This window comes from Barbatula barbatula (assembly GCF_947034865.1).
Source record: "Barbatula barbatula genome assembly, chromosome: 11".
Lineage (NCBI taxonomy): Eukaryota > Metazoa > Chordata > Actinopteri > Cypriniformes > Nemacheilidae > Barbatula > Barbatula barbatula.
Window position 1 is genome coordinate 185,420 of NC_136774.1, and position 14,995 is coordinate 200,414.

At 44.2% G+C, this 14,995-nt stretch overlaps 1 protein-coding gene across 1 annotated transcript in view; it reads right to left on the reverse strand.

The window, feature by feature from the left end:
• The window catches only part of gpr153 (G protein-coupled receptor 153), a 61,108-nt gene extending 46,771 nt beyond the window's left edge, over nucleotides 1-14,337 (reverse strand). The window contains exon 1 of the mRNA XM_079467065.1: nucleotides 13,787-14,337. Within this exon, the coding sequence (XP_079323191.1) occupies nucleotides 13,787-14,139 (353 nt within the window). The 5' untranslated portion in view covers nucleotides 14,140-14,337. The remainder of the gene's footprint in view (nucleotides 1-13,786) is intronic.
• Between the last annotated feature and the right edge of the window lie 658 nt (nucleotides 14,338-14,995).

Genomic DNA, 14,995 nt, shown 5'->3' on the forward strand with positions numbered 1-14,995 from the left:
GTAGATTCACCAACAAGACCTAACTTGAAGTTTCCAGAAAAATCCACATTATTGGATCTTGTGCTCACAAATGCCCCTCATAAATATTCCCTAGCTTCAATATTTGCTAATGATGTTAGTGATCATTGTGTCGTTGCAGTAGCAAGTGATATTAAACTTCTAAGCAGAAACCACAAATTATCACCAAAAGTTGTATGAAACACTTAAATATACAAGGTTTTTTATTTGACTTTGCTCAATTTAATTGGGAAAAAATTACGTTAACTTCAGATATTGAGAGTACTTTCTTTTATTATTTTTATGACAATTATATTTCTATTATTAATAAGCATGCTAGAGTTAAATCTCAGGATAATCCCTGGTTTTCAACTGCACTGTCTGATCTTATTCGTGAGGGGGATGCTGCATGGGCTAAGGCCAGACAAACTAACTTAAGTCCTGATTGGTTGTATTTTAGACAACTTTGTAACAAATGTACAGTTACGATTAGAAAGGCAAAGGCAGAGGTTTTTTTGATAAAATGGAAAAATCAGCAAATGCAAGTTCTGGAAAAATAGTTTTTGACTGTTAATAGATCTGTTTCAGGTTTCCCCAATTGCATAACAAAGGATGGTATTAAGTGGATAAATCACAAATGCTAAATTGTTTTAATAGCCACTTTGCGGAATCAGGGTCATTGTTTCAGACTATTATGCCACTGTAACTTCTGAATTTCTTAATGCAGAACGGGATCTATGGATGACAGAGCTCATTTTTAATCATATTATTACTTCTGATGTCTGCTCTGCATTACAAAACTTAGATGTGAATAAATCGTCAGGTCCGGATCTTATTGAACCCTTGTTCTTAAAATTAGCTGCTAATATTATCTCACAACCATTGGCATATCTGTGTAATCTTTCCTTAACAACCAAGGAACTTCCACGGATTTGGAAGTCTGCTTTTGTTGTTCCTATGTTGAAAGGGGGCGACGCTACCTTATCAGATAACTATAGACCTTTTTCAAAGTTATGTATCTTGTCAAAACTATTGGAAAGTTTCATCAGTGAACAATTAATACAGCACTTACATTCTCATAAACTGTTCTCATACAGTGAACCACAAGATTTTGTTAGATATGCTCAGAAGCGTTGGTCTATCAGACAATGTAGTCTCTTGCTCTAATAATTATTTAAAGGGAAGAACTCAATGTGTGAAAGTGGATGGTATTAAATTAGACTTATTGGAAGTGGGTACGGGAGGCCCCCAAGGATCTGCATTGGGGCCATTATTATTTATAATTTATATAAATTGTTTAGACGTCAACATTGATAATGCAAGGTTCCACTTTTATGCAGATGACACTGTTATCTACTGTTCTGCTCCTACAAAGCGACAAGCTTTGGGGAACTTACAATCAGCATTTGATATTATCCAAGCAAGGTTTTTTATGTGGTTATCTAACTCTAGAAACTCTTTGGATGGTTCTGTTGTTCTCCGAACTCTGCAAGGAAAACGTCTCGGTTACGTATGTAACCTCTGTTCCCTGATGGAGGGAACGAGACGTTGTGTCGAACCCGATCTGTCGGATCGACACAACGTCGAGAGACAGACAGAAAGGGAACTGGTCGCATTAGTGTCAGAGTATCAGTACCTAGGCATCATAATTGATGACACACTACGTTTTAATTCATATCTTAATTATTTGCGATTAAAGTTGAAGCGGCTAGGATTTTATTTCAGAAATAAGGCTTGTTTGTCATTCAATGCTAGGAAGAGGCTAGTGTCTGGTACTTTTTTACCGATTCTGGATTATGGGTATGTGGTGTATCAGCATGCCTCTTCTTATCTTCTTGCTTCTTTGGATGCTGTGTATCATGGTGCTTTAAGATTCATTACGGATTGTACATTTTCTACACATTGCATACTATATAATAGAGTTGCCTGGTCCTCACTTGCTTTTCGAAGAAAAATGCATTGGTATTTACTGATTTATAAAGCTATTCTGGGTTTTTTGCCATCCTACCTCTGCTGTTTGATTCGCCAAAAAGTAGTTGTTAACTATTCATTGCGTTCTCAGTCTTTTTACAATCTCATTTACCCTCAGCACGAACCAATTTAGGTAAGACTGCATTTGAATATGCTGCTTCGTCAGACTGGAACTCTCTTCAAATGAAATTGCGTATAAATAAGTTGGTGTCTCTTTGTAAATTCAAAACACTTTTGTGTGCAATAGAAAACGATTTAATGATTTGCAAATGCTTCTAATGCTGTAATATTTTATTGTAATATTTTATTGAGTCTCTCCTCTCTTCTTTCTCCACTGCTAAAACTCAATTATACCACTCTAAAATCAACTCCTATACTCTCTTTAAAACCTTCTATACTCTTTTTTTTGTCCACCTGCCCCTCTACCTTCATTGGATTAATCAAGTGTCGGGTTATTCTGTACACCTCGGTGCGAGAGAATGCCCCCATGCTTCGGGAGGAGGTCGCCGCCCTTCTGGTCCCGTCCCTCCAACTGAGATGTCGACCGGGTTTGACAGCCTGTCCTTCATCGTGCCCAAAAGTGGGGGGCCGCGCCCCATTTTGGATCTGCGCCTCCTGAACAAGCACCCGCACAGGCTGCCATTCAGAATGCTGATGCAGAGGCGCATCCTGGGTTCAGTGTGTCACCAGGATTGGTTCGTGGCAATCGACCTGAAGGATGAATACTTTCACGTCTATATTCTCCCTCGACACCGGCCGTCCCTACGGTTCGCGTTCGAGGGAAGGGCGTATCAGTACAGAGTCCTGCCCTTTGGTCTGGCCCTGTCGCCACAGCTGCCTTAGCTCCCGTCAGTGCGGGTACTGAACTATCTCGACGACTGGCTTATTTTAGCACACTCACGAGATGTGTTAAGTACGCACAAGCACCTTGTGCATCGGCACCAAGACCAAGACCAGAACGAGCGTTGCGTCTCTACCTGGACCGCATATGGAGCATCAGAAGCTCCGAACTTGGCGCACTGGATTGTCGATGCCATTACGGTGGCATACCAGTCCCAACGCCCATGCCCACAGGCAGCGAGAGCCCGCTCCACTCGGAGTATGGCCTCTTCGTGGGCGCTGGCACAGGGTGCCTCCCTGGCAGACATCTGCAACGCTGCGAGTTGGGCTACGCCCAGTACCTTCGCGCGGTTTTACAACCTCCGCGTGGAACCAGTAGCAGCCCATGTCCTGATGCTGCCAGTGTATAGGACGGGCTCTCGGTTTGGCCGTACGCCTGCGAAAGCGCAATCTCCCCTCCCCAGGTGAGTCTAGTGCGCTATTTAGCCTCCCTATTCGCTGCAGCAACCTGGGGTGTCCTCTCAGGTTTCTCTGTACAATGGGGAAGTGAATGACCGCCGCCATCTTACTTTTATACCCGCGGCGTGCACATGCCATTCGCCAAGCCCATTGGCGTTTTATTAATTATTCTCGGAGATGAGAGGTTCTCAAGATCAAACCCCAGTCAGTCTCTCAACACCACTCATCGATTTAATCATACACTAGACCTGATTATATCTCACAGAGCCGATCTAACCAATAAAGATATTATACCTCAAAGCAACAATGTCACCGATCACTATCTTATAACATGTACACTGCGCACTGCAGGAATCAGCCATTTAACTTGTTATCGACAGGGTAGAACAATAAACTCAACTACTAAAGATAGTTTCACAAAGAGCTTGCCAGATCTGACTCCTTTAATAACCAATAAATGCAGAATCGCTCGATGACATGACCAGCAACTTGGACATAAGAAGATGTCGCACTTATGAAGTTAGGAAAAACAATAGCACCACTCACGCCCTTAAAGGAGAAACAGGTAAACTGGAGCGCAAATGGAAACAAACCCAATTAGAGGTCTTTAAAATTGCGTGAAAGAGAGTGCAAAATGTTATAGAAAGGCACTAAAAGCAGCAAAGGCTGAGCACCTCCTCAAACCTCATAGAAACTAACCAAAACAATGCAAGGGTTTTTATTTAAGACAGTTTCTCAATAAACAAATAAACAGACATCACCTTCCCTGGTTCTTCGGCTGCACCTTGGTAGCAATGAATTCATGATTTTTTTACAGAGAAAATCGAAAACATACGAGACAAAATAGTAAAAACTCAACCTCCAAGTCTGTCCTATGATTTAGTACCGACCATCGCCCCTAAAGAAAGGCTACAGCGTTTTTCACCTATAAAACAGTAAGATTTCACTAAACTTAATGCAACATCTAAACCTACAACATGCTTATTAGACCCCATACAAACAAAATTATTAAAAGAGTTACTACCTCTTGCAATTGAGCTCATTTATAAAATTATCAACTCGTCAATTAATCTAGGCCATGTCCCAGGACCCTTAAAGATAGCCTTCATTAAGCCTCTTATCAAACTTAGACCCCAATGAACTAGGAAACTATAACCGATTTCAGATCTCCCTTACCTGTCTAGGATACTAGAAAAAGTAGTGTCCACTCAGTTGTGCTCTTTCTTACAAAATTATGACATAAACGAAAAAATTTCAGTCAGGCTTTAGATCGCATCATAGCACTGAAACTGTGCTCGTTAAAATTACAAACGACCTGCTTATAGCATTAGATAAAGGTAACATCTCACTTCTGGTCCTGCTTGACCTTAGTGCTGCGTTCGATATCGTAGACCATAACATACTTCTAGATCGCTTGCCCTGAATACCGGTATAACTGTGTATCAAGTTTATTCATGCATTTGTGACCTCAAGACTTGACTACTGTAATGCACTACTTAGTGGTTGTCCTGCATCATCAAAAAACAAACTACAGTTAGTTCAGAATGCAACTGCCAGAGTTCTAACCAGGTCCAGAAAATACCATCACATAACCCACAACCCTTCACTGGCTTCACATTAAGTATCGTATTGACTTTAAAGTTCTTTTAATCACTTATAAAGCCTTAAAGGGTTTAGCCCCTACCTACCTAACAGAGCTTCTATCACACTACAACCCATCACGCTCTCTAAGATCTCTAAACTCTTTTGATAACACCTAGAACAACTAATTCCACCAAGGGGGGGGGGTCGAGCTTTCTCATACGTAGCACCTAAACTCTGGAATAGCCTTCACGACACTATTCCAGGGTCAGACATTCACTTAATGCATAATATGCTAAATAAACTACCGGGAGACTGCATCTATTAGATATTATTTACTAGAATATTCTTACTTGTCCTATAAACACAATGCACTGTGCTGTGTTTTTCCTTTTTTGTGTATTGAGTATTGACAATCTATTAGAGTGTTATTTTTCAATTCCTACATTTAAAGATGTAATTCAATATTCAAGTGTACCATAATTAATTAAATGCGTGTTTTTGTTGTTGTTTCAGGACTCCCACAACATCTCAACAAACCAATTGGAACTCAATATATCTAATAGTAAAGATATTCTTGGAGCAATTTCCAGCTATCCAAGAAGCAGTCTTGGACCCCCGACTGCGAAAAGTGATGACAGAAGACAACCTGGAGTGTTTAAAACAGGGGTCCCCAAACTACGGCCCGCTGGCCGAATGTGGCCCACACACAGATCTGGACCGGCCCTCTGAACAATGCCTTATAGTGTGTTCACACCAAATGCGAATGAAGCGTTAAGCACAAGTGATTTACATGTTAAGTCAATGCAAAGAGCGATGACCTACTAGCAGCAAGAATAACGCAAATCGATCGTTCGCGTGATTCGCGCAAGTTGAACAATTCACACCGCATTAAGCAATCAGGAGTAGGCATAGGCCGATAACCGGTTTCACGGTTTAACGTGGTTTAATATTCCCGCGGTTTCAAAACCACAAAAAATGTCCGCTATACCGCCTCTGCGGTATGCGCAGCTTTTTCTCGTCGTCATAGACGAAAAGTCAGGTTGTGTGCGAACGTAGCGAGTCACATGACCCCTCCCTCTCCGGTTGGTACACGCAGTCAGAGGGAGTGAGTCATGTGTATGGAGGATGGCAGAAGGAGGTGAATCTTTGGAACTTTTTCCCCCGTCAAAAAAGACGAAGTCTGCCATGTGGGTACCGAAAAAGGTCAGACGGCAGCGGCTTGGAGGAGGAAGAACATCCAACTTGTAAACATTTTTTTAAAAGAGTGGCTGCTCGGGGAGGCAATACGTCATATATTATAGCCCATCTACGGGAGTGCCACCCATCACTCTTCGCTAAATTCAAGGCAATGCTGTCTTTAAATAAACATTTGCAACCATCTAAGAGAGTTTGCGTGTTTAGCACTGTTAAAATAAATAGTATTCTGCTTTCTACCTCAAGCAAATGTAACGGAGGCCAGCTAGTGAAGAGCTGTGCAGTGTGTAAACCTCACTCCCCGACCAACAGAGACGCGACTGCGGTCTTTATCCTCCTCGTTAGAGCGCCGTCTCCCATTCGGCATTGTAATGCCGTCATATAAGCCCGCGCAAGTGGGACCAGTTACACGCATAACATGGCTAATCAACTAGCCGATCATGAACTAGTTTCCTCCCTCACGTTACTTCACAGAGCACGGACGAGTCTAATAAATCAATTTAGCTGATATCCCGTTCACGTTTATACTTTTAAGGCTCCCGTAATTTGTGTAACGTTACATCTGTTAACAATACCAGCAGCTTGCGTTTTTAAATTTGGTTAATGTACAGAAAGAGCCCGTTTGTGTGTATGCAACACACTAGCAATCTCGCACTCTTTCTCTCCTACTGTCTGTTTATACGGTAGCTATATGTGTGTGTGCGAATCAACACTAAAATAACAATAGATTTCAGAGCATTATTGTGATGACAAATTTAATTTAGAAGAACTTACATATTCATTTAAATTATTTAACCTGACATGTTTACTGTTCCAAAATGTTGTATAGGTTTCTTCAAAATAAAATGTATTATGTTCAGTGGAAAAGTCGTTTTTATTGAAAAAATAACACATTTAAGAGATGTTGTAGTAATACCGTGAAACCTTGATAGGTTTGTGCAAGTTTATGATACCGTCAAAATCTCATACCGGCCCATCCCTAATCAGGAGCTTGCTCTAGTAGGGCCGTTAGTGAGTGGCAGAAGCCCCTCCCATGACGCGAATTCGCGTCTGTAATGAAACGAATTGCACGCGCGAATGATGCGAGTAAACTCAGCATGTTCAAGCGTCCAACTACACGTGAATAGCACGATTTACCGCGTTTGGTGTGAACACTCTATGAGACATTTCAAAACTTTATTCACTTATATCATGTCTATATTTGATAATAAATATTGGATTTCAGACTCAAAATTCGCTAAGTTACTCACATAGCCTAATTATATTTTAAATTCATAATGTTTACAGCTGACGCGCGGACCAGCGAAAAATTTCAAAGAGACGACAAAATGGCCAAGCGGTTGGTAAAGAGAAAGGTTAATTAATATGCATTAGTAAATATTGTTAATTTGAGTAGCACTCAATATGAAAAAAATCCATTAAGATAGTAATAACAATGCTCTTTAAATAGGCTATATCTCTTGAAAAGTAATCATTTGTCTGTACGGTGCATAACAAAATAAACTATTCTACCATTAGGAGGCATTATAAATACATTTAAAATCATAATTAAATCTCCACAATAATTCAAGTAGTACCTCAGACCCATGTAATTTTATTTTACAAAGCGACCCGGCGCCCCATTAAAGACAGGGAGAAATTATGTGGCCCTTGCAGAAAAAAGTTTGGGGACCCCTGGTCTAAAAGATGAGGAATTTATCCAGCTCATGAAAATCTTTTATATGATAATTTATATCGCTTATATTTCATGTGACAATAATCCCACCAGCGGACGGATAATTCCCATCCTCCATAAACTAGAAGATAATTTTACAGTGGAGGATGAAGATACCATGTTTGTGTCAGCCATCAAAGAGAAGGTGTGGGAGAGCCTCTCTGAGCGCTATTAAGATGAGAACATTCAAGCCTTTCTGCATGAGGCCACAGCAATGGACCCCCGATTTAAAGGGGGACCAATGAGTGACTCCACCTAAAAAAGGGTGAGGAATGTGACAGACACAGAGGCAACACCAGGGCTGCCGGGGGAGCCAAAGCAGACAGAAACACAGCAGCAAAAACAAGATGAAGAAGAGGAATTGGTAGAGACAATCTGTCCATTGAACAAAAAGAAGTGCCTTGGAAGAGCTGTTCTCACAGGAGGAGAGGGAGTTAAGGTTGACAATGAACACCTCATCCACCCTCAGCGAGCGTGTTGACCTAGAGGTTATGCTCTACAAAAGCCTGCCTCCCATCTCCATGGCTGAAGATCCTGTGATGTGGTGTTGTGAGAAGAGATCTACTCTACCCTTCCTCACAAAACATGCAACAAGCTTTCTCTGAGCTCAGTCCTCTCCCACCCCTTACCAAGGTTTGTTTTCAACAGCAGGAAACAGAGATCCTGGCTTCTGACAGAGAAGGCCAACATGTTAACATTTGTGCAGAAGAACTGCGTGCATGCTCCACCCGTGTTGCTGTTTCTAGTAGTCATTTGTTCTTTAGATCTAACATTGCTCTTTCTTTTTGTTAATAATAACGTTTCTTTGATTGGTTGAACACAAATAAGTCACAATTCTGTTAATGCATATCAAGCAATGTTAATTCTGTTCTTACTTAAATGTATATTTTTATAGAATATGACAAAGAGTCAATAAGGAAAAACTTGTTAAAAATATTACTTTTATAAAATATTGTTTCTTTTGTGTAAATTGTTGATTGTATTCATTTTGGATTAAGAATAAAGCAGTATTATTCTGTTCCTAATATGTTTCTTTTTATATCAAAAAGTATTGATAAGAATACAGTTAAAGTACCAGATTGATTATCAGAATCTGTAATAGTAGTAATACTGTTAAATTCTTAACAAAACCCAGTCCTAGCGGCGAGGGGTAGGCGAAAGCGGAATGGGGCCTTATAATCTGACATAACATCCGATACAACTGAATATAGACCATTTCACGAGTTCGCCCTCGCCGATAAACAGCTCCTTGTTAGGATAGATGGTAAAGCATGGGAATGAAGGTTATGCGTATTTGGCGTGTTGTGCAGGGAGTGGGCTCCGAGCTCGCCGGATCTATCCGAACCCGGAGCACTTTACCCTGCTCAGAGCAAGTGCTCCGGGCTCGGAACCGGCTCGAGCCCAGAACACACACCCCCCCCCCGAGGGTCCTGCGGGACTTAGAGAAAATGAGAGGAGCTGGGGTGGAGGAGGGATGCTTATCTGGCAAGATGGATCAGGTAAGATTGTTTGTCTATTTATGATAGAGCTTGCTGGAGCTGATAGGGTAGATACGGTGATTGCTGATGGTGAACCAGCCTAGATAATTAAGTAGAGATTGTGTGCTCGGCTGATAGTTGATTGCTGCTGATGGAACATCGGGCTGATTTATATGCTTAGGTTCCTCCCGAACTTTGTTAATAAAACATAATTTCACGAGTTCGCCCTCACCGATAAACAGCTCCTAGTTGGGATAGATGGTAAAGCATGGGAATAAAGATTATGCATATTTGGCGTGTTGTGCAGGGAGTGGGCTCCGAGCTCGCTGGATCTATCCGAACCCGGAGCACTCTACCCTGCTCAGAGCAAGTGCTCCAGGCTCGGAACCGGCTCAAGCCCAGAACACACCCGTCAAATGCAAAATAGAGCTGGACAACCGCAGAAGTACGCATGCACGCCCCCCCTGCGGGGGCGGTAGCTGCTGCGATACTGGCTTCATGGCTAGTAGTGTCTGCTGCTACAGAGCACTTGTTGAAAGCTCGGGCCCCTGCGTGGGCGGTCGCTGCTGCGATACTGGCTTCATGTCTAGTAGTGTCTGCTGCTAAAGAATACTTGTTGGAAGCTCGGGCCCCTGCGGGGGCGGTCGCTGCTGCGATACTGGCTTCATTGCTGGTGGTGCCTGCTGCTACAGAGCACTTGTTGGAAGCTAGGGCCCCTGCGGGGGCGGTCGCTGCTGCGATACTGGCTTCATTGCTGGTGGTGCCTGCTGCTACAGAGCACTTGTTGGAAGCTCGGGCCCCTGCGGGGGCGGTCGCTGCTGCGATACTGGCTTCATGGCTAGTAGTGTCTGCTGCTACAGAGCACTTGTTGGAAGCTCGGGCCCCTGCGGAGGCGGTCGCTGCTGCGATACTGGCTTCATTGCTGGTGGTGCCTGCTGCTACAGAGCACTTGTTGGAAGCTCGGGCCCCTGCGGGGACGGTCGCTGCTACGATACTGGCTTCATTGCTTTTGGCAGAGAAGCCTGGAATTTGAGCGAGTCTAATTTAATGCCTAAAAATTCGATGGCCGTACTTGGTCCGGATGTTTTGTCTGGGGCGAGGGGAATGTTGAGCTGCTCCAAAACTCGTTGGACTTTGGCGAGATGCGCGTCTGGCACTGAATCGGGCGATGTGATTATCAAAAAATCATCCAACAAGTGGATTAAGTATGGGATCGCATAATTGTTGGAAAGAATCCAGCAAATTGCCTCCGACAATACATAAAAAACAATTTGGGCTGCTTCTGCATCCAAAAGGTAGGCGGACTGAGAAGTAAAAATTTTCACGCCAGTGTATCCCGAAAAGATGCCAGTAGTCTGGGTGGATTGGCATGACTTTAAAAGCGGAGGTGATGTCTACTTTAGCTAGCCAGGCGCCTCGACCGACCTTTTTAATCAGTGCAATGGCGTGATCTATGTTTTGGTAATGCAGGGAGAATTCGTCGATTGGAATTAAGCTGTTAATGCTTGGAAAGGAAGAGCTGTGGGGAGACGAGAGGTCGAATATTAGACGTTTCTTTCCTGAAAATTTTCTGGTAGCAACGCCAATGGGGCTAATGCGGTACGAGGTAAATGGAGGAGCCTTGAAGGGGCGGATAATAAATTCCTCGTCAATCTCCTTCTGTAAGAGGAGATCGACTGCCTCCGGTTCGGTTATCGCAGACTGGAGGTTGGGGCAAATTAGGCATTGCGAAGGGAGACTGATAACACCGGGGTCAAAGCCGTTCGAAAGGCCTGACAGAAGATAATCAGTGAACATCGGGTCGGGGTGCGAAGACAACTTGAAAGACAAACAAGGAATATTCACAGGAGTCGAGAGGTATGATCTGAATTTTTTGTTAACAGAAGAATGTAAAACAGGGCAAACCAAGCGAGCGTGAGCGCCACTGCAGAAAGTACACACATGAAGGAACCTACAGCTCTGCCTGGTGCATTTGCCCACGTTGAAATTGTTACACGTTTCTCGTGTACGGGAACCGACGGCCTTGTGTGGAGTCGTGGTAGCGGGACGATTTGGCAAGCGCGGGACCATCGAAGTGGACTGGTGAGATGGAGATGGGCATTGAGGGGGAGAAGGAGTGACTAAGGGGCAATTGCCGGTGGGGTGACCCACGGATCGGCAAACCGCAAATGAGATGTTTCTCACCCCCAAGAATACTCTGCCAGCGTCCAGGGCTCCCCAGTAAGGGCACTGGTTCCACTGAGCTACACGAAAGGCACACTTGGCAGCGAAAAGCTTGTGGTATGTGTAAAAGTGCGTTCCCCCATAGGAGAGAGCAAGCTCAGCCACGAGGGCCAGGTAATCACTCATCTCGCGTCTCCTATTAGGGAACCCTGTGCATATAAATTCGGGAAATGACAACGTCCGGAAGTGATGGGGTGATGTATTTTTTTAAGTAAACGATAAATCTCCGTAGGTAATTTGACGCACTGCTGACGGAGGTGACAGTGGTGAGAGCAGTAAGTAAAGATCGATATCCGCACCTGCCAAAATCTGCACTCTTATGCTGCTGGAGACTGGTGGAGGTTCCAACGCAGCCGCGTGTGGAGGCGCGGGCATCACAGCCGCTGTGGCCATTGAAAACGTGGGGCGTGCCTGTTGTAGAGAGAAAATGGCAGCCACTTGCGCGTCGTGCGGAGACATGCTCACGCCAGTCTTGGCCGCGGCGCCGAAGACGCTAGAAATCGATTCCAGCGCCGCGGGCCAAGATCCTGGGGTGGGAAAAGCGAATCTAACGCCGGTCTCCAGACCACGATTCTTCGGCGCCGCCGCTAACGCGAGCATTTCCAAAGAATTGTGGTCCGGAGACCAGCGGTTGTGTCCCCAGCGGAGGCAGCCTCACTCTGGAGACGTATGGGTGAGCGAGGGCTCCTGGGAGTTGCCAGCCAGCCTGGCCGGGGCAGTCAGCTGCAGTCGCAGTGATGTCCCACGCATTGAGCTGAGATACTGTAGGCTGCCGCAGGTGCTCGATCGTGATATCCGTGGCTTCTAGCTCGACCTGAGCGCTTCCTAGACTCTCCGAAGGTTTGCTGCGACTGCTCGAGTGAGGGAGGCCATGCCGAGCCACTGAGGCAGATTGCCCGTGCCTGGAATGGACGGGACCCCGAGCCTGGGTCGTTATTGGCAGCCGATCGTGCCAACCTCATCGAGGGGACGTCGGCCTGGGACGACGTAGAGGGTGTAGAGCTCTAATTTTGACATTCGCTTGTTGAATGGGACCGATTCTGGATCGTCCACTTGCTGCATGCGGGTATCGCAGGGAGAGCAGAGGCGTATGATGACGCCGGTGAATGAGGCGGAGATCATGCCGGTGGGAGCAATGACGAACCTTTCCTTTTAGAAGCACGCTGCTCAGAGCGGCGGGGCTGGCGGCCCTGCGACGAAGCTTGGGAATCGTCCGTGTAATCCCATCCTGAGCTGGAAAGCTGGGGTGCGCATGATGGCGCCGAAGGATCTGGAACCTTTGATACTGTAACAGGAGACTCTGACATCGTGTCGACTTTGACGATGCTTATCTGGCAAGATGCATCAGGTAAGATTGTTTGTCTATTTATGATAGAGCTTGCTGGAGCTGATAGGGTAGATACGGTGATTGCTGATGGTGAACCAGCCTAGATAATTAAGTAGAGATTGCGTGCTCGGCTGATAGGTGATTGCTGCTGATGGAACATCGGGCTGATTTATATGCTTAGGTTCCTCCCGAACTATGTTAATAAAACATCATTTTAAAGATGTAAACAGCACTGGTCCAGCAGCACTTCCTGTTTCAAAACAAGAACAAACTAAACAAAAATACAACTAAAAGCATAAAGAACTGAATCGAAATGTAAAAAAATATATTTTTATATCTGTGAAATAAAAAAACAGTACGTTCTTTTTAGATTTTCTGTAGATTTTCAAAATGGTCTATAGTGAATATTCAGCATACGGTATACTGTATATTTGTAAAACTGTTGTTTCATTCTTTTATGAATATAATGAAATGGTAATTTTCTGGACCACCAGCTGACAACACAATAAACTGTTCCATACAGCCGTTACAAACTGCATGTACCCCATATAGCACAACTGGCAAATTTTAACATATGTCAAAACTAAAATAAATGTCCGCTGGAGCACAGGTAAAAGAAACTAATGCTCTGAATAAACCGACTATTGACAGCTTCCACCAGTGTACATTCAATCTGTGACAAAACATCACTGGATCAACAAGCTGGGATCATTTCATATAACAGATTTGAAATTAAATGTGTATGATCTGCATAACTGACAAAATTCACTAAGCAACAACAACCAGTGCTGTGGACGCCAATTCCCTGAAACCTTTCGAATGATCCTAAACATTTGTGACAAGAAGAATTGTTACATGCTCTGTTTAATTCAATACACAGCCCCTGTCTCTAACACCTATATATGCATACAGAGATATGCATATATAATATACTATCATTAAAGCGTTATGTAGATATCGTTATTTTGGCCCCGGAATTAAACAGAGCTTTCCACATACCTGTAGTTGACAGGCCAACGGACCATCCACATGCGGTGGTAGGACAGAGACGTGACGGTGAAGCACGTGACCAGGGTAAGGGTGTAGAAGGTGGAGACGAAGACCTTGCAGAGTCCTTCATTCCACTCATAACTGGAATGTTGACGGCGTAGCTGAATGACGCAGTACATGGTTACAGGGATGCCCATGTTGAGGATATGCGTGCCGGCCAGCGTGCAGATGAGGAATTCCAGCGGCTTCCACTTCTTCTGCTTGGCGCTGACGCTCAGGATGCCCCAGGCGTTGGCCAGGATGGACACTCCTGAGCACACCAACCAGGCCAGAGCGTTCGTGCTGATGACCTCATCGTTCATGGTGGAGAGCTGGTGGGGAGAGGGGTGGCGAGCGGCACAGGAGCAGCGGCGGAGGTGGCGGGTGGGAGCAGGTGCAGAGCCTGAGTGCTCATTCCTACGGGTACGGGCGGTCCTTCTTCTGGATGTGCTGAGATGACAGGCCGGAGGGCATAGCTGGAAGAGCTCGTGCGCTGCGAGCTGATCCAGTGCCGTAAGAAGCCTGCTGATGAAAGGACGAGAAGGTATTTGACACAATGCGAGACGAGTGGCTAGATTATGAATAATGTCAAATGATTATATGCGTGATGAGGAAATAGAATAAGCTAGTAGTAATAATAATGCTAATAGTTATTTCTATAGTCTTTATTTCTTTTGTGTGAAATTTCAACAAAATGTTGAAAAGGTACCCAAACCTATGACAAGTCACGTCTGGAAACAAAACATCACAACAACTAAAGGATGATATGCACACTGGAGTTTGTAGACAAATATGAGATGTAAAATATAGCTGCAAGCAGCAATTACAAGGCACAAAGGGAAAAACGTGTGGACATTTCTGAAGATTGGTTTGTGCACAGCAGATATGTAAAAGCATAAAGAGCACAATATAATAGCTTTTAATTTTTGACCACAAGGTGGCGCTGTCACCAAACTGTAAGGGGAACTAGTCGTTCCAGTGATGATGCCTACCACGTTTCAGGAAGTACAGTGGAATATGACAATGAACTCGGCCTGAGCCAACAAATATACTAATGTGAATCTAAGAACATTATGTTGTTTTCCTCATGTAACAAACAGATTAATACATCTGGCATATATCTTAACAGGTCCTCTCAGAACATGACCTTGATGAACCATCCCAAGCTTCGTTGCGATC